Source organism: Pseudoliparis swirei, chromosome 17 (genome assembly GCF_029220125.1).
Source record: "Pseudoliparis swirei isolate HS2019 ecotype Mariana Trench chromosome 17, NWPU_hadal_v1, whole genome shotgun sequence".
NCBI classification, from domain to species: domain Eukaryota; kingdom Metazoa; phylum Chordata; class Actinopteri; order Perciformes; family Liparidae; genus Pseudoliparis; species Pseudoliparis swirei.
In genome coordinates, this window is record NC_079404.1 from 7,485,225 (window position 1) to 7,505,877 (window position 20,653).

General features: G+C 42.7%; 1 protein-coding gene across 4 annotated transcripts in view; it reads left to right on the forward strand.

Moving 5' to 3' along the window:
• The window catches only part of disc1 (DISC1 scaffold protein), a 45,786-nt gene that overhangs the window by 12,774 nt on the left and 12,359 nt on the right, over positions 1-20,653 (forward strand). For all 4 annotated transcript variants that reach the window (XR_008834207.1, XM_056435135.1, XM_056435136.1 and 1 more), the window contains 5 exons: positions 442-496; positions 2,036-2,138; positions 2,315-2,503; positions 10,606-10,666; positions 19,550-19,793. Coding sequence is in view for 3 of the 4 variants with exons in the window: in XM_056435135.1 (XP_056291110.1) it covers positions 442-496; positions 2,036-2,138; positions 2,315-2,503; positions 10,606-10,666; positions 19,550-19,793 (652 nt within the window). In the remaining variant the exon portion in view is untranslated. The remainder of the gene's footprint in view (positions 1-441; positions 497-2,035; positions 2,139-2,314; positions 2,504-10,605; positions 10,667-19,549; positions 19,794-20,653) is intronic.

Here is a 20,653-nt window from a genome sequence, read left to right on the forward strand (position 1 = left end):
AGTAGAGTCAATCCATTTGTAAAAAAAAATTTATGATTATAATCACTGCTCTGAGTTTTGGTTTCAAATGGGAAGTTCAAAATCCAGGCCTCATGCATTCATGTTTGCATATCGATATCAGTCTAAATCAACTTTACTAGGCAGTATGTAAACCTCTTATTCTGTTTGTGTAAGTACATTTTGGCTGCGAATGCAATTTAGATTTCCCAAGGAATAATTATTGCCGACTGTTTTGCTCTTATCGATTGGACAAAGATCTTTTCAGACATTACGTCATACGAATTAGTAACTCTCTTGATGGTAGGAAAAACCCCTCTGTGTTTAGCAGCCGGATGGGTGGATTATAGTAAAGTGATGGATTTTTAATCCCGTCATTGACAAAGAAAAAAATGTATTATCTTCAGTACTGCACTGTAACGTGTGTATTTCCTTTTTGTTCAGACTCCAGGAGCAGGAGCAGGCATTAAATCTGTCCATCAAGGAAGCCACTGCTAAAGTAAGTCACTGTTCCTCTGACCCATTTTGTCCAAAACAGCTCCACTTACCCTCAGCATGCCAGCAACGACTGAATGTGTGTAATTGTGTTGCAAGTCAAACTGGAAGACACATGTCCTGTGTAGACATGCATCCCACATGCCAGTGTACGTATTCATGTGCTTACTTTTATTTAACCAGGCAGTCAATAAGAGTAAGTAAAAACAAATATCAGATTTTCTGATGAGAAATAAACAATTGAATTGGTACTTTTGTTCATGCTATAATTGTAGGGGTTTTATTTCTAGCTTCTTTTTGTTTACCAGTGCCTTGGACAGATGGATATTTCACATAGTTCACATACAAATCTGTTTGGCCAACATGGCTTTGTTCCAGCGGTGTTCCGTGGTGTTTTCCTGCATGTGTTTGACTTTGAATGTTCCGTGTCTCTCTTTATTTGCTTATCAGGAGTTTGCTTTCTCCTCTGACTGATCTCAATACGTTGATCTCTGCAGCTGAAAAAAGCCAAAAGTAGCAGAATTCTGTAAGAAGTGGTGGTTTCAGGAAGGAGAGAGCAATGCAGTGGACGGGGGCTCTCTTCCTTTAGAAAGCCGTGATCAAATGGCTGGTCGACATTTCGATTGCACCTCAAAGGAATATGTGGGCTTTCCACGATGACACACTTTTACCTCAATTCAATCACAAGATTGTCCAATGTTATGTTAAAATGAAAAAGTTTGGTGAAGAAAATAACACACCTGCTGTGACAAAATGATTGCTGGCATGAAAGTAACGTACGCTTTTGTAACAAACAGCCGGATATTTCACCAATAACAGAATTTCTACAGTTTGAAAGCCACTCCAGAGCAGTTTCCAGTTCATGGATTGCGTGAAATAAAATTATGCAAGCCTATTTTCTGTATTTCTTTGGGAAGTGAACTCCCTGGTGATGTTCAGCCTCAAAAATACAAATTCATTTGACAGCCTTTTCAAAGGGTTGAACAAAAATACGTCAGATTCAAGAAGAAAATCTGTCTCCACAACCCTTTGGAGCGGTGGGAATGGTTCCTCGAAAGGATGTCATTCGAAGGGAACACATTGGATAGAACAGAGGCTTAAAGGACCGAGTGAGGGCAGATGATGGGCCAGACAAGAGGTATCTGAAGTCATCGACTCCTCTGTGGATACAGCAGAGCTGAGGCGCTGCATCCCCATCAGGCCCGTGACATTCTGGGCCTTTTTCCTCCCTGACATTCTAATGGCATCTTTTATGGAGATTTCCTATTTCCCTGCCTGTCCCCGTGAAAGGAGGCCCATTCTCTTTCTTTCCAAAGGTTATAGACTAGGTAACAGATCTCCGTTGATGCTCTGCTGTGTATTCAAAGCAGGGCGAGCACAGAGGTACGGAAATGAATCTGTAAGGTCTTGTAAGAATGAGTGTCAAAAAGAGGATGAAGGCGGAATTGGAAATGAGCTCTGCATCCTGTGGGATCCATGTGTCTGCATTAGCCCCCCCCCCTTCACTCTCGATTCATCCTCTTCTTTTCCTTCTTTTCCCCAGGTGGTCATGAGTCAGAGGCTGGGCAGCAGCCTGAGGAGGAAAGTCAGCGAAGCTGAAACTCAGCTTTTGGCGCTGCATGAAGCCAAGCTGGCAGCTATCTCGGGTAACTCTCCGCTCAACCACACCCCAGTTCAACACTTCCTACATTTCACGTCGTCTATTTACCTCATTTTCTTGGATCGCTCACCATTAGCCTCACTTAATTACGCTATTAATGATCGAGGCGCTCATTAATGGCTGGCGTAGGCCTTAATGTCTTCCTGTGGTCCACCGGTGCAGGTAATGCCTTCAGCAGTGCCAAGGAGCTGAAGGCTGAGATGAAGGCGGTGTACTTGGAGCGCGACCGGCTGGATGCTCTGGCCAAGAGGCTGCACAGCCTCAGCTCGGGGAGCAGCCAGGAGCTGGGCAGGATGAAGGAGCAGCGGCAGCAGCTCAGGGAGGAGCTGGAGCAGAGGGAGGCCCAGCACGGTGAGTCACTGAGGCCGCTGCTCATCAAGAAAATAATCACTTCCCTTGACCTAAATCTCATTCATTATGGAAGAACTTTAATTTAACTGGAGTGTTTCTATTTATTCTTAACAGGGAGCCGTAATGTTGAGTATTTCAACGTGCCGACTTTCATTTATGGGGCAATCAATTATTGATATTCGCCCCCATTAAACCTGCATTGTCAGGTTATTCGGCCACCTGTGGGCTTTGTGTACAAGCTGTAAACACAGCACTGACATATACAAGTTGATGTGGCTATGGCGGCGTTAACAAACAACTGCCCGTTGACATAAAGCATTATCATTCATCTGAAGTCCAATGCTGATTCTACTTTTAGCTAGAAAAATATGAAACTAGAAAAAGGTGCTACTCAGTTGAGTGCAGATTTCCACCAGGTGTGTCTGCACTGACCACTGCTGTATTGTGAGAATGAACCAAGGGACTCGCTCACGGACACACGGACCCACGCGGCATGATCCTCCCGGTGGGGATGGTGAAATAAATGCACCATTAGCAAAACGAACACACGTCAAACAGTGTCTTGCCCACTGCGGCTGGAAAGCGTTTGTTATATTTATGAAAAGTGCCTCTCTCTGTCTTTGAATACACCTTTTTAAATATCAATTCAAATGTTCACCGTGAGATCTCTTTGAAAGACAAGTCCTCTCTTGATGTTGCTCCACACTGGGAGGACATCAATGGGCGATGACTTTTCTCCCAAATGAAGGAGAAGGGATCTGCTGTCAGTAGGTAGTCGGCATCAATTGAGTTACCAGCAGGCCTGGCAGTAGTTGAGAGGAAGGGGAGGGGTGGTGTGTGTGTGTGTGTGTGTGTGTTTGTGTGTGTGAAGGGGAAATGAGCTTTAGATTGTGTGAAGTAGCCAATTACTCAGTGTAGACATAATGTACACTCTCCAACCAGAGGAGATCCGAATGCTGCTTCAAGAAAGGGCTTTCTATTTTGGGTGGGTGGGGTTGGGTAGATTGGTTTGGCCTCCTGGCACTGGCAGAGACATAAATAGACTTTGACAGCGTCACAAGAAGTGCTACTTTCTCAACTCCATCAGTCACAGAGGGATTTCTAAAGATATCTACAAAAAATGGTCACTTTGTTTACTGAGGCACGTGAGAGCAGAGAGGCCAGAGTGACGAGGCCAGAGCAGATAGTGAAAGACCCGAGACCGGAGCCCTGGACCAGGTTTCTGCTGCGACCCCAAGGTGTGCAATCAGCCATCTAGCAAACATGCTTGTCTTCTAATCTAGACCTTCAAGGCCTGTGGCCAGGGTTGCCAGGTCTTTGTGACAAAACCAGCCCAATGGCCAATCAAAACCAGCCCAATGGCCAATCAAAACCAGTCCAAAAACCAGCCCAATATCAGAACTCAAAATATGCCCGTGCCAAACCATATGCACTGCTTTTAAAGTCCAACAGCATTGCTATCATTGCCAAATGTATTGTAATATCTACAAAGTAACACCAAATGTTTAGTATGCCAGCATTAAAAGCAGTTTTCCCGAAACAGTTATTTCACCTAGGTCCTAAAATGGCCTTGTGTAATTAGATACAGTATATTATCATAAATAAAATGTGTGTACGTGCTGATCTGGAGTCAGTTTGGTAGGATTTGGGTATAAATAAATTATTTCATTTAAAATATGGATTTTTATTTAAAGATATTCATGTAATGTGCATGCAAAATAGGTCTACCCGAACCAGCGGACAAAAAATTCAACCCGCGGCAACACTTCAAAAGTAGCCCAATTCCGCGGGGAAACCGCGGACCTGGCAACACTGCCTGTGGCTGCGCAGTCACCATTTGTAACGACCCATTGTCTCCTCTTGAATGCACCCTCTGCTGGCACTAGGGGGCAGCCTTTCGTTGTTGCAGTCAGGCAGAGTTGCATCAAGTTTTTATGGGTTTTTTTGTGTTCACATTAAAATGTCTCTGATTTGATGTAATTGCACTAGAAACCAAAACCTTTTCCTTGCAAATTACGTTTCTTTTCCTTTCACCTCTGGGCATGAAATTCAGTCACCTGTCTGATTTGTGCTGCTGAAATACAGTCCTGAACACCTGGACTTGCTAAACAGCTGGGGACAGCATTAATCTCTCCCCCGACAACCACCAAAGACATGTTCAAGTTCACCTCTGTATACACAGTGTGCCACACACGGAATAACTCCCAGGGACTTTGAGGCTGGGAAACCGGTGACATGCAAACGCTCGGGTAGAACAAAGGAAACGGGAATCAGGTGAAAAACGCATCACAAATGTGGGAAGAGACGGCAAGTTAATGATTGGTTGTGCGGCTTGTACAAATGCTTAAGTGGGCGCACGCAATATGGCATCAAGCGCAATCTCACAATGCGTTGCTGACACCAAGCAAAGGGCTCATTAAACTGTCATCCTATTTGGTAATAAGGGGCTGGCGCATGCTATTTGGAAACTGATAGCCCACAAAATGCACATTAGCATTTCTACAGCTGGAGAGGATTAACAATTATAGTGTGCTTCAAGTCGAGATGGCCATTCTTTTGGTTCCTGAGACATTTCTAGCACATCCTCGTCGACACGAGTGTCATCTTATAACAATAAAATCCTCTTGAAAAGCTATATTGTCATGGCTAGATACCATGACCAGATCCATGCACATGCATTCACTTAAACTACTTGAGCTTGTTGAGCGTAGCCCAGCCTACTCTAGTCTGTGGTGGGGTTTGTTTGGGGCCTGGGAGCCATTACGTCCCTAATTGCCATTGGCGCAAGTGCTGATGAATACCAAACCCATTATAGCCGGAGGTTTGATTCCCTACTGAGAGTATATTTTTTCCCCCAAGAGAGATCTGGAGTGAGGCTAAATTTACAAATAAATAATTGAAGAGCTGAATCACATGAGTAAATGACCCCCAGGGGTGAGGACATTCAAACAGGGAGCCAGTGTCAGAGTGTGTTCCTCTTGATTTATCCAAGCATTCTGCTTATTTAATGCTATTGTTAGTAGCCAGTTGGTACATTCTGAAGCAGTAGTGCTGTCTTCTCCACATGGCTCCATTGGGACACATTTAATTACGCATCTCCACCATCTATTTGTTCTTTATACAGGTCCCGCTCCAGTATCACCTGCAGTGCTTTATGGTCCGTGGTAGGATTTGGGAGCCCATTCAGACCAAAACTCAACTGTGCATACCTGTCCAACACCTGAAGTCTACATCAAAATACTGTCTTCTGTGTTATTAAACACATGTAATTTCCTCTTAATGGAGTGCCAACAATAAAAGGGGAGGACATATATGATTTATTCATGACCCGGTCTCTTTCAGGGTGCTTCTGTTGAGAGCATGATGAACATACGGCTCTTCTCCTAAAGAGTGCCGGAATGATTGAGAGAGGTGTAGTGGTTAAGTGGACCCGGGAGAATGTTTCCTTGTTTTCGTCTCTGAAGTTTTGGCAGTATTAATTTATTTCTTCCTGTGATTCAGTGGAGGAATCACTCAATTGTGAGTTTTATAGTTTCCATATCCATCAGATTGACTGCAAAAACAAAGGTTGACGAAGGTACGACGACATTAGCTCCCACAACCATTTCCATTCCATACGACTTAAAAAAGGAGGTTGGGTTTCATAGTGTTGGGAACAAAGTAAAGCGGTTTGTTTTTAGCTAAAGTCAGTCCACAACTTTGGTCCAGAATGAAATAGCTAAATAACATCTGAATGGATTATGGTTTAATGATCCATCCTGTGCCTTTTACTTGGTGGTCAAATACTTTGGTTTATGACCAAATAGCTGCAAAACCAATTACAATTCCTATCAACCTCAACTGTACTTTGTGTTTTAGTGCTTGTTAGAAATGTTAGCATGCTAAAACACTAAACTAAAATAGTAAATGTGGTGAACATTATAGCTGTTGTTCTTATTGTCACATTAGCATCGTCATTGTGATCATGTAAGCATGCCGACATTGGCACTTTGCTTTTGAGAAGAGCCTCAGACAGCAGCTGTGCTCCGAGCTATGACTAGTTCAGACAAATCAGGAGGCGACAAATTCAGAAATTAGCTTTTTTTTGTGGTAAATGTATTAGCCTTGCGCTAATGGGGTTTCTCAAAGAGTGCGAAGGAAATAATACGATGCCAGTTTAATGGTGCAAGGATGTAAGCAGCATTTTCAGAGACTTCCTCTTCGTTTCGTGCTTTCCAGATTCAGCCATCAGAAAAATATATAGATTTATTTGGCAGCACACAGCAAAGTAAATTCAGAGTCTCCTCTAAGCAAAACCTATTTACTGAGTCTTATTTAGTCCCTCTTTCTTCATTAGCTCTGCCGCTTGAATGCCGATACATTCACATACACCCATACAATGTAAGTGTCTGCATATGCTGACTGGGTGTGTTTGCGTTACATGCAGTGCCGTTGCACTCAAACAGCACGAGCCGAGCTAAAACACATTAATCACAGTCAGCACCTTCAACGCAATTATAAAGACATACAACTTCTCTTCTGCCTTATTATGCGCAGGCTTGCATGACACGCATATCGGCGATGCTGCGTTAGCACGGAGGCGCCTCTCATTTGTTTGACGACGCGAAGGCCTCACAGATGTTGGTCGCTTTTATTGTTAAGTAGTGATAAAGAAATTACTGCATTATTCACTTTCAGTTCGAGAGCTGTTCTGATGCTCATAATGCAGCAGCAAGCGCAAACACCTTGGTGTCATTAACCTCTGCAGGCTCATTAAAGTCCAGAACTTCGGCACCGAGAATTGTGCATCACTGTGCGATACGTCTGCCCCAGTTGCTTTGTCTGTCCACTGATTGTAATCATTTGTTATCAACTTTACATCTATTTCGCTGAAGTAATTAGTTCTTCATTAGAATAATGAGCGAGTTTTTTTACCTATTTTGAGCAAGTTTTTTTCTTTTCTTTTCCAAACCCCCAGTAACACATTCTCATCATCTTTCAATAGTGTCTCAGTTCTGTTTGTGCTATGAATGAATGGCCTCTTCGATTTTGGTCGAGGTCCTTGGCAGCAATCACTGATGTTTAGTGCCTGCTGAGCTCCCTGGTGTTCAGGGGACGCTGAGCTCATGAATTTGTTCCAGTGCTGGCTCTGTGAACGCCTTTGTGAGGTTCCTTCAACACCAAATATATTGCCGCAAGTATTAGGGACTAACAGACTTGCTTTCTTCTTTATGTTTTTTTTTAGTGCGGTTTTATTCGCATGGCCTGCCAATGACGGCAGCGTCCCGCAGACTTACAGGAAGTGGCAATATCACCCAGTGCTCTGGTTCCACTCAGCGCAGGAGGAGGCTCTGCTGCTTGATGTCTTGTCCCATTCTATAAAGAAAAGATTATTTTCATCTGTCACGCCCGAAGAGGCTCACTAGTTTTTTGCCACCGGTTGGCATGGCGACAGGATGGCACGCTGCCTCTCAGTATTAGCATGGAAATACATACTAAATTAACAGTTAATACACTCATGTCACATCGCCCATCTTCATCTGCCTTTTGTATCGACTGTTTCTCGTCCTCACAGTATATTACTTCTAAATCTGGCTCTGCCTCCAGCTGTAGCCTACTTAGTCATCTCACATCTGTACATGACCTGTGCCATCCCATGTCAGGCATAATTCCCCCCATGTATTATTCAATGGCTATCTCCTTACACGCTGCATAACGGAGGCGGCATGAATGGAAGTTGACATGGGAGACTCTGTCAGGTGGGATAGGATCTTGCATAGCAATTAGAGGGATGGTAAGTGAGCTGTCTCGTCCACGTACACCAGATCTGCTCACCAGATATGTAATAGCTACGCCAGCGGCCTCCCTCTGCCCTCTGATTGAGCAGAGGTGTATGTGTAGGTGCGTGTGTGTGTGTGTGTGTGTGTGTGTGTGTCACAGCCACTTACTGTAAGTCTGAGACTTCTTCCTGTCAGGCTTTCCTCCCCACTGTGCCAGTCCCCAGCTTCTCTTGTCCTGGAGCTGATGCTGTCTAATAACCACCATCAAGACAATGATACAAATTATATTTTAAACCTCAAAATTATTCAGAAAAGCCAATTAAGTAACTTTCTCTCTGTGTGTGCAAGCTAAGTGACAATACAATACAGTAGCTTCCAACCATTGTTGCCTTTTCTTTTTTCCTTAAAGCCTCTAATTGGGACTTCATCGTGTTTTTAATGGGTATGTACTCTGTTATTGTCTCCATCAGAAATTTTGGGAAATACTTTTGTTTGCTTTCTTGCCAATAGTTTACAAATGGGGGCCGCTGCCACATTATCGTTTTAGGTTGACACACACGTCTCTAGAGTGGACGTTCTTCAGTGCGAGTAAAGAAGACAAAAAGCTTGTTTGTCACAACTGCAAGCTCAAAATAAAGCCCTGGAGGAACGACCTTTAAAAAGAACTAACTTAATCAGAAACCTATTATAATGTAATTCATTCCCATGCAGGCTGTTCAGAGTCAAAATCATGCTTATGACGGAGCTAACAGCTATATTAACTTCCTCACACTAGCTGTGAGCAGCCTATAGTACAGCGTTCAAACTACTAATGCCAAGCTGATTTTTAACCAAAGCAAATATCTAAATAAAAATACTATAATATATTTCATTTTATTTGAATTGTATTTTTTTTTTAAAGAAATAAATATCCACTGAAGCTGACGATAACAACATAAAGGGAAACATTCAGAATTGTTGATGGTTTACACTGACTTTGGAACTGTTGACATTATTTTCCGTGAGATGATGGTGAAGAAAATGTGAATTGAATTTTTTTCAATCCACAGAAATTGGAATCGGCCAACAAAGTTGCAATCAGTACGTCTGTAGTCCAGAAATCAGCAGCGTGTGGTGAAGCAGGGAATGTGGTTGTTGAGTTGTACAGATGCTGGGATGGACAGATCCATGAGTGGGTTATATTGCACATTATCGCTTGTTTTGTGCAGATATATACAGGACTGTCTCAGAAAATTAGAATATTTTGATAAAGTTCTTTATTTTCTGTAATGCAATTAAAAAAACAAAAATGTCATGCATTCTGGATTCATTACAAATCAACTGAAATATTGCAAGCCTTTTATTCTTTTAATATTGCTGATTATGGCTTACAGCTTAAGAAAACTCTAAAATCCTATCTCATAAAATTTTAATATTTCCTCAGACCAAGTTAAAAAAAAGATTTATAACAGCTGAGTGTTTGTCAAGGCTCAGGAAACCCTTGCAGGTGTTTGAGTTAATTAGACAATTCAAGTGATTTGTTTAATACCCTACTAGTATACTTTTTCATGATATTCTAATATTTAGAAATAGGATATTTGAGTTTTCTTAAGCTGTAAGCCATAATCAGCAATATTAAAAGAATAAAAGGCTTGCAATATTTCAGTTGATTTGTAATGAATCCAGAATGCATGACATTTTTGTTTTTTAAATTGCATTACAGAAAATAAAGAACTTCATCACAATATTCTAATTTTCTGAGACAGTCCTGTATAGGGGGCGCAATTTGAAACAAGTGCATCCTATCGTGTTCAAAGACCTGCTGCTGCGGGGGGGGGGGGGGGCATTTCCTCATGTTTAATACATGAGCTCATTAACGGCGCTCAGCTTGCCCTCCTCTCCATCCTGACTAGCACTCAGCCAGCCTGCGTCTGCCTCCTCAGGCACAGCTCACTGCTGGCAGAAGGGCACAGGAAGCAACATAAGCCATCCATCCAACTTTATGCCCCACGGAAAAACTGGCACTGTATGCGAACCTATCTATGCCATGTTAGAATCCCGTTTAATCCTCAGGCCGTCTCCACTATGATCCCCTCATTGAGCAATGATCTTTCATCAACTGTGTGTTGGTCTTAAGAGAAAGCCAGCTGGGCCTTTGTACGGAACTGTACTGTTGCAGTTTCTCAGCACAAGACCATCACCAACTGTCATGACTGCTACCATGTATATATATATATATATATATATATAGCATTAATTGTATAAAAGCTGTGATTTGTTGCTAGGTTACCCCATCATGGCCAATCAAAGCAGTAAATGAAGTGCACGTAACAGGCTGTTCTCTCTGCTTTTCTCTCCATATAGAAAGCCGGCTCAGAGAGAACACTACTGAGTACATCAAGACATTGGAGGACCGATTGCACAGGTAATAGTGCTTTGTGTCTTCTCTCTCTCAAGACTCAATAAGGAGTAAAACAAAAAGACATAAACGGAGAAACAGCTTCCAAGGAATTTCCTCTCACCTTTATCGTCCCCTAAGAAGAGCACCGCCTCCCAAATGCACCACCTCACCCACCTCATCATGCACTCACACCTTTTTATTCTGCTGTTGTCTCCCAGAGCCTATATCTCACATTTCTCTTTTATCTCTCACCTAAGCAATTTGTCGCCCTCTTCCCACATCCACACATAGTTTCTGTAGGTTTTATTTTTTATAAGTCCACATCAGCTCAGTTGCCAAATTTACCCTCCTGTGTACAAACCATTTCCGACAACAACAAAAAATAAGCTTTTTCTGTCTTTTCTATGGTGTCTATCTGCATATCTGTGGTCCTAAATAACGGTCTGTTGTGTTGAGGGCGGCCGCCCAGCCCGCCTGACGGTTTTATACAACAGGACTGCGAGCAGAGTGTCGACACCATATGCGTGTTTATGCTTCCTAATGGAGATCAGAGCTGTGGAGCTCGTCTCCATCGACACAGACAGCATCGAGCAGCTGCAATGCGATCGACTCTTCTTCTGCAGCCTTTTGAAACCCTTCATGCTTTACAGATTGATGGGCGACTGTGGGTCTGCTAGTCCTAGTCGATGTCTCCTTGAGCAACACACTTAACCCTGAATTGCTCCACGTAGCTGTGTCTACGGTGTATGAATGTAAGTCGCTTTGGATAACAACGTCAGATGAATGAAATCTAATGCATTGTAATTGATGAATAGAGTTAGTAAAGTGTTTGTGTCCACCACATAAGCTGGCTTTCCGCTCACTGTGAGGCCACTGTGGCTTACTTTGTGACTGCTTCAGTGTGGACTGAGAGAGCTTTCCGTGTGACATCCTTGGATAGCAAGGGTCAACTATTTGGATGGACGGCAGGAGTCAGTCTCATGCAGCACGACTTGTTGAGGAGGGATGCAGCTCTACGTGGTCAAGGAGCAACATGGCTGCAATCTCAGTGCCCAGCTGGGGAGCAAGGCTTGGGACCTTTTCTGTCGATAGGGCAGATAGCCTTTGGCTTTGTGTCTTTTGTTTGAGTTTTAGAGTGGTTTGAGAGTACCTGTCTGTTTTATGTATCTAATTAAAAAGACAACAGCCTGTAAATACTAGCTGGCTTACTGAAATAGGAATGTGACTGCCGCACCTATTTTGAAATAGGTGCGATCACACACACACACACGCAGATCACACACACACAAATATAGAAATATATATATATATATATACTAGAAGCCATAGCAAGCCTCCAACATAGACACTGCACAGGTCATCTGGATCCTACAATTCCCATAATGCAACTCAATAATGTAATTTGATAGACCCTCTCTGCCAAGTAAATGTCAAGGTCAAGCCCAAACTGTGAACATCCTGATCACATCATCTGGGTTATTTTGTTCCATATTTCAGAGAGCTCCTCCAAAGCCACAGATTACATTTTATGGAATATGTTTTCACAAGCGGAGAATACTGCTTGTGACAAGTAAACTGAGATTCACGTGTCAAATCAATGGAGTGTCCCTTTAAATAACTATTACAATATCGATATAATTGAAAAATATTTAATGCTAAAAACTCCGTTTATTCTCTTGAACTTGAGATTTTAAATCAAGTTTTATTTCAGTCCCAGACTACCAATATCAATAAAACAATAATACCTAATTGAATGCTTGTCCCCCAGAAAAGTCTGGGTACTTAATGCCCTTTTAATAGAGCTCCTATTTGTTGATCCCGTCAAGATTCCCCAACATACTTGATTAGATAGATCACATGCATCTCATCACATAAAAAAAAAAAATGTAAACAAAAAATCACATTAGAGAACACCTTCTTGGGTATTGGGTACAGTAAACTAATTGTCCTGCTCATCAAATTCTACATAAATGTATTGGCGGTCCAGATCAAATCACAAGTGCAGCTTTGCCTTCAGGCTAGAGGACCAGTAGCTTCCTCCAGCTCCAGTTTGGCACAGTGACACATATTTGGTTTGATTGAATGAGCAATTGTCCCCACATGAGCATATACACACACACACACACACACATGCACACACACACACCTACACACACAAACACACCTACACACACCCACACACACACACAGAAAACCCTTCCTTCACTGTAAATTTCATCATTCAGCTCTAATGTACATTACTGTTGATGGAGTGCGGTGGTGAGGGGAGGAAGAGGAGGGGGGAGGAGAGAGGCAGATTAGTCCTGGTGAGATGTCTGGTCTCCGTGGAGACGGGAGGTGTTGAAAAAACCAATTATCTCTTCCTTGCTAAAGACTAGAACAGGATGTTAGAGCAGCGCAGATGCTGTAAGTGTGTCACCAGGACAAAAAAAATTTTTTTATTCAGATTAGCAGCAGTGCACAGTTGTTTAATACATTATGTAGATGTTTCATGAGGAAATGCCTCTCGAATATTTACGACATTAATGCATTCTTCTGTTAAGATTTGGATGTCATTTATCATATTTAATGGATACAATGCAAGTCATTAAAAATATGAGGACAAGGCATGCTCTCTTAGTTAAAAGGGAAGAGTTGTGAGTGAAAGAAAAACCCGACAGTATTACTTTTAATGTACACAATCGTGAGCATAATGTAAGGTGTTTGTAACAAAAGGACCGTGATTGTCTGCTGTAGAAACCTCCCCAGACATCAAGCCACCCACCTTCCAAACCGTTTAGTTCACCATCACACCTCATCCCCTTGGATTTCACCATATTATTAGCACCTCTCCTCAGCTGGTGTTATTTGAGATGTTGCTGCATGATTAAAGGCGAAAACATTATCATCTTCTATTTGCTTTCCAATTAGTGAATTTGTACTGAATTTATGGCTTTCGGCGGGTACTAAATATCAGAAGCGCTGACATGAGACTACAGCATTCATTTCATTTTATTTAGGATAATAATTTCTTGGGGGAATGGCTGATCGTTTGATAGTTTAAAAGCTCCAGCTGTGACTCAAGATAGGGGCTGTTTTTCACAGTCCATCTGTCATTGGTATTCATGTGTGAGGATGCAGCTGAGCATATGAACCTGCTGCTGGGTAGAGTTCAGAACATTGGCCAGACAGTGTGTGAACCAGCTTTGTGCATTTCACCGTGGAGAGGTCGAACTGAACCTACTGGTCCCAGCTGGACCAGACCGCCGCTCCTTCCTTCAACAGTTATTTTTATAATCCTCAGTGTGTGCGTAATGCCTGGAGGAGAGAGAGTGTCCCTGTCACTCAGCAGTCCCACAGGGGGGCTGTGAGACTGTAGAAGGGGTGTGCCCGCCTGTCTCTCCTTCTTATTACGGGGCCATCAGCGGAGCAGCGCACCCACACCCTGCCACTGTCAGACGGCAGGCCGAGTGGCTGCCACCAATTAACCCCCCGGGCGAGGCATTCATACCGACGGGCTCCTGGAGGCCGCCATTACAGGGGCGCTGAGGAGCTGACTCGTTGTCTGCATCCTCAGTACACAGAACTCTAATGCCAGGAACTGGTCATGAACTGCCGTCTTCTTTGACGAGAAGCGTTTGTGATGGCTGAGGCCGCCTTTGACCATTTTTTGGAGGAATTGTACGACACCGAATCCCAACCAGAGAATGATTTATGGGTTTGTGTGCGAGTTAACACGCATGCGCACCCATATCTCTGTGTGCGTGTGTCCCTCTCCACTTCAGAACAGAGAATAACAATGGCATGGCTCACTGGGTGCGTCCTCACTAAAGCAAAAAATACAGAAGCGGCGGCGTCGAGTAGAAAATTGTCGAGGGCAGGGGGGGCTGGGCCGAGCGATTCTTCTATTGTCTGGGTGCCAAATGAAGGTTAGAGAACGTCTGAGAGGCGTGCGTTGGCAGGGTGCAGAGGTTGGCAGCCTTTTCAGGCAGGAGATGGGCTGGAAAACAAGTGGCTGTTATTAAACCTCTCCTGAAGAAGCCCACTCTGGATCCAGAGGTATTGGCTAACTACAGACCGATCTCTAACCTCCCCTTCCTCTCCAAGATCCTTGAGAAAGTGGTCGCAAATCAGTTGTGCGACTTTCTACATCATAATAGTTTATTTGAGAAATTTCAATCAGGATTTAGAAAACACCACAGCACCGAGACGGCACTGGTGAAAATTACAAATGACCTCTTAATGGCAGCAGATAAAGGACTCCTCTCTGTCCTGGTCTTGTTAGACCTTAGTGCTGCATTTGACACCATTGACCATGACATCCTGTTACAGAGACTGGAGCAGTCGATTGGCATTTCAGGCACGGCACTAATTTGGTTTAAATCCTATTTATCAGATCGATCTCAGTTTGTATTTGTAAACGATGACGCCTCGATAACCACCAACGTTAATCACGGAGTTCCACAAGGTTCTGTGCTTGGACCAATTTTATTTACCTTATACATGCTTCCTTTGGGCAATATTATCAGGAAACACTCCATAAACTTTCATTGTTATGCAGATGACACTCAACTATATTTATCGATAAAACCAGAGGAGAGCAACCAACTCTGTAAAATTCAAGCATGTCTTAAAGACATAAAAACATGGATGACCTGCAACTTCTTGATGTTAAACTCAGACAAAACCAAGTAATTTTAATCGGCCCTGAGCACCTCAGAGATCAATTATCTGGTGATGTGGATTCTGTAGACGGCATTGCCCTGGCATCCAACACCACTGTAAAGAATCTTGGCGTTATCTTTGATCGGGACTTGTCCTTTAACTCCCACGTAAAGCAAATCTCAAGGACTGCATTCTTTCATCTACGTAATATTTCAAAAATCAGGCACATCTTGTCTCAAACAGATGCAGAAAAATTGGTTCACGCGTTCGTTACTTCGAGACTGGATTACTGCAACTCCTTATTAGCAGGCTGCTCTAATAAATCTCTTAGGTCCCTCCAGTTGATCCAGAATGCTGCAGCTCGTGTTCTCACTAAAACTAAGAAAAGAGATCACATCACTCCTGCACTAGCTGCTCTGCACTGGCTCCCAGTAAAATCAAGAATCACTTTTAAAATTCTTCTCTTAACCTACAAAGCCTTGATTGGTGATGCTCCATCATATCTTAAGGAGCTTGTCGTACCATATTGCCCCACTAGAGAGCTACGCTCACTAAATGCGGGAAAGTAGAATGGGAGCCAGAGCCTTTAGTTATCAAGCTCCTCTTTTATGGAACCAGCTTCCAATTTCAGTCCGGGAGGCAGACACAGTCACCTCGTTTAAGAGTAGACTTAAGACCTTCCTCTTTGACAGAGCTTATAGTTAGGGCTGAATCAGGTTTGCCCTGGTCCAGCCCCTTGATATGCTGCTATAGGCTTATAGCTGCCGGGGGACGTTTAGGATGCACTGAGTACCTATCTCCTCTTTTCTCTCTCCTTAAGGATGAATTTTCATCTCTCAATCACACGTTACTAACTCTGCTTTCTCCGCGGAAGTCCTTTTGACTTTACGTCTCATGGGGTCATCGGACCCTATGAGACGGCATAGATCCTATCTGCCTGATGGATCGTCTGGGTCGTGGAATTCCTGCTCATGACTACGCCACTGTCCTGTTGAGACTCCGCCCTCCTCCTCCCCACCGCCATCTGCCTGATGGATCGTGGAGGTCTCCATCGTGGAATATGCCTACTATGAACTATTCATACACTCTGTCATATTCATTGAATGTATTTTAACTCTAAATCTGTCCTTCTGTACACATTACATCTATTGCATCTGTCCATCCTAGGAGAGGGATCCTCCTCTGTTGCTCTCCTGCAGGTTTCTTCCCTTTTTTTCCCCCCTGAAGGGTTATTTGGGAGTTTTTCCTGGTCCGATGCGAGGTTTTGGGGCAGGGATGTCTATGTGTACAGATTGTAAAGCACTCCGAGACAAATTTGTAATTTGTGAAATTGGGCTATACAAATAAACTGAATTGAATTGAATTGAATTCAATTTTCAGGGGGCCTCATCATGGAGAGAGAGTGGAAGGAACAGAAGGAGAGATTTAACAATATTGTCTGGGTGCGTTTTGCCTTTGAGTTTGTTTCCGTATGATGGCAAATTAACAATTCCTCAAATCCTAACTGTGCAGCAAGGAGGCACTCTAGTAAATTGCTGAATTTAGAATGGGGCTTATTTAGATTAGGGTGTTTGATGCATCTTTATGTATGAAACCCACATCTTTGTCCTTTAGTTTTCTTTCCAAAGCGGAATACTGGAAACAAGGATGTTGTTATTAAAAACAGAGAAATATGTATGCTCTTTATTGTGTGTCTCTTAAACCATGTTGAAAAGGTGGACTTTTTGATCAATGGATTTGGTTTCTGAAAAATGTCACCTCAGACCACAATTATTTGGAAATGATTTGTTTACTAAAGGTTACTGAAGGGGAATAAATATCAATATTTTAAAAAGGTCAGAGGTTTCAAATGTGAGCCGGTGGAGGGATATTTCATTTGGAGGGAAATGTTAAACCATTTTTTTGGAATGCCAAAAAGACCAGCTTATAATTCAATATTAACACTCACATCCTTGGATGCACACATGGCATCACGGCAAGGCAAGTTTATTCGTATAGCACATTTCAACAATAAGACAATTCAGAGTACTTCACATAAAACCATTAAAAGCATCACAACATAATGCAAAAGAAACCAAGATTTTAAAAGAATTAATAACATTCATTAAAACATTTTAAAAACCAGTGAAAATGCAAGAAATAGAATAGAAGTTGCAATGCAGAAATAAAATGCAGTAGTGAGATGCAGACATTGATAGATATCCTTGAATCTTGTTCAATTAAAGGCAACAGCAAACAGAAAAGTCTTGTATCTGGATGTAAAGGCTATCTATCTGAGGCTCTCTGAGGGTCTCAGCAGACCTGCAGCTTTCAGGGACCTTGTCTCAGATATGTGGAGCAGAAAAACTGAACGCTGCTTCTCCATTTTTAGTCCTGACTCTTTGAACAGAAAGTAGACCAGTCCTAGATGACCTGAGGGGTCGCAATGTTTTATAAGGTAGCAGCAGAATGTATATAGGCCCTAAACCATTCAGTGCTTTATAAACTAGCATCTGGATTTTAAAGTCCATTCTTTGTTGGACAGGAAGCCAGGGCAAAGACCTCATAACTGGATTGATGTGATCCACTTCCCTGGTCTGAGTGAGGACTTGAGCTGCAGCATTCAAATTGACTTTTTACAGAGACCTCTGAACACACTGTTACAGTAGTCAAGTCCACTCCAAATCCTTTTGAGCCATAAGTCCTCTAGTCCTTGATATATTCTTCATTATATACCATAGAGAGCCGGGTGTACCTCTGAGTATTTGCTGCCACACAGTGACAAGCTTAACCTAAATGCTGCTACAATGAGCTGAGAACTGTTGCTCATTTTCTGAAATATGCATTCAATCAGCTTTTCTTATTGTCCTTCTCTGTTTTTACACTGGGAGCTTGAGTCCGGGATGTTACAGGGGTCAGGGACGAGCAAGAGTGAAAAAGGATGACGGATGGTAACTTACTGAGTAGATAAACAAAAATCAATCTTCTTGTCCTCCCCCTGAACTCCTGCTCAGTGACCCCAGCAGAGATGAACACAACCAGGCCCTGTCTCCTGTCTCTGCTGCATCTCTTTGAAGAAAATGGCTGCCCACAAGGAGGCCATTCTCTATCATTACATTTTGTCAATGGAATTACAATGATTCATCCAGTTCTGACATTAGTGTCATCATGACGTCGACGTTGTCTCACAACATACGCTATGTTGAGCATCTTATTGCCTCCACGAATGTGACTCGGTACCGCCCCCTGTTTGGTACAGAGATATAGTCAGAACATGTGCCCAGTTTATGTTGCATGGGTCGTTTGAGTTGCTGCCTGCTTGGGTTTCCTTTATAGTCGGAAAGAGGTGCACGCCACTTCCCACGCAAAACTTTTGATCGATAAAACTTGACGGGAGAATTTGCACCTGTACGGAGTCTCTGACCCATGCGTACGCACATTATAGATGGGACATTCGCAACACACATGGTGAGGTGGTGAATTAGGTGGTGAATTAAAGCCATATTGCAAATGGTTGCTCCTCACACATTATGCATTCAATCGGCTGTTTTTATTATCCGTAAAAAAAAAAATACATTCATAATCACATGTGACTTTCAAACCAGCAGTGTTATTTTTGCTTGTGCTCATGAGGAATAACAAACCAATAATTACCTTTCAATTGTAAATGCTGAAACTAAATGTTGCTCAATATTATACCTTCAGTGCACCAAATTTGATGAACTTAACATGATTGTGTGTAGAAATCCAAGATAATATCAAAAAGCGTGAAAGGATTGCAAAACAGAGACTTAATAGTTTTCAAAAATCTTCTGGGCACAATTCCAGCTTCCTTTTATGCTAATGTTATCGTCTCCCATCTCAGGTTGATGCTTGACAGACAGAAGGGAACAAGTACAATTCCCAAAATGTCAAACGATTCCTTTAATACATGACATAAATAAATACATATAAATGTATTATTGTTTACTTTCTTGTGTCCAAATGTTTAGAATTGATGATAGTTAAGTCAAAATAAACGTGTCCACAAGAATACTATATATGAATCTATCGACTGCTATTAAGTTTAGTTTTAGTATCATATCTAACTGGATCTTATTTGTTCTTTTCTGGATTGTGCCCTATCCCATGAAATGCCGATGTATCCTGCAGAACATGTTGTGCCATGTTTCTTATCCTAATGTTTTAAGCTCTATGAAGTTTTATATTAGAGAGTTTATCACATCACATTGTACCTTGTATTGCATTGCATGGTATAACATACTGGTCTGTTCCTCTCCACAGCTGTGGCTGTCCGGGCTTGGACCGGATCTGGGAAGCCGACCTGGAGGCGTGTCACCTGTTCTTGCGAGGCCTCCAGTTGCGGACCCCCTGTTGCAGCGGAGGAGACATGGGAGACCTCCCCACTGCAGCGGTTTATCCTCCAGCCCGGCCGTGCACCAAAGAAGAAGAAGATTGCGCCATGCTGACTGCATTGGGCGGGCGCTGGTGTCCCGAGGCCAACTTGCAGAACTCCGAGTTCACAAAGGTAACGCAGCAAACGTCTTGTGTTATTCACAACCTCCCCGTGCTTTCACACCGCAGTGCATGACGGACTGATGCGTGCAAACAGACATCTAGAGTCTCGTGAATATATACGATGCCCTTTCTGTCCGTCGCTGATGTCGTACACTCTCTCCACAAAACGACACATCTCTGCTGCTGAAAGGTCAAACGAGAACAGACTATTTTAGGATTCACTTTTTTTCCTCTTTTTTTCACTGAACTCTGAAGTGTGTCTACTCGGCCAGTCTTACCACTCAACTGGAGAGGACTTTTGTTAGTTCATACGTTCGACTGTTCTCAGAATATAAAAGTCTCTCGACTTCGGCAAGATGGGCAGCAGTCCATCAGCACCTTTGCTCGAAGATATTTTCAAACGAGGAAAATGTGGGCGTTAGAGAGCCCCACCGTTTGGAAATATGTTGGCTTCCTTGAAGAATTTCCTTCTACAGAGTGCAGATTTAAGACCCTCTTTCTGCGTGATTACGTGCGTTTAGTTGGAATGTGCACGTGTGTGTGTGTGTGTGTGTGTGTGTGCCGGTTTATAGTTCATTCCACAGTGAGTTGAGGTCCACTGCCTCGGGGCAGAGTCCAACTCATTCACTCCTCACACTCCTCTGCCCACGCAGTCTGACAGACTTGTCTGAGAAAGGAACAAAGCCAACAGAGCCAGCATTAATAAAAAAGAAATATCACATTTACTCGTGAGTTTTTGTGAGGTTATAGTTTGTTAGTTTGGCTCACAGACTGATTTATATCATGTCTAGCTGTTTTTAAGCAGAAGTTGATCCTCTGAATTTCAAATGCATGTATTTACTGGGCTGTGAGATTAAAGAAATATTGTGT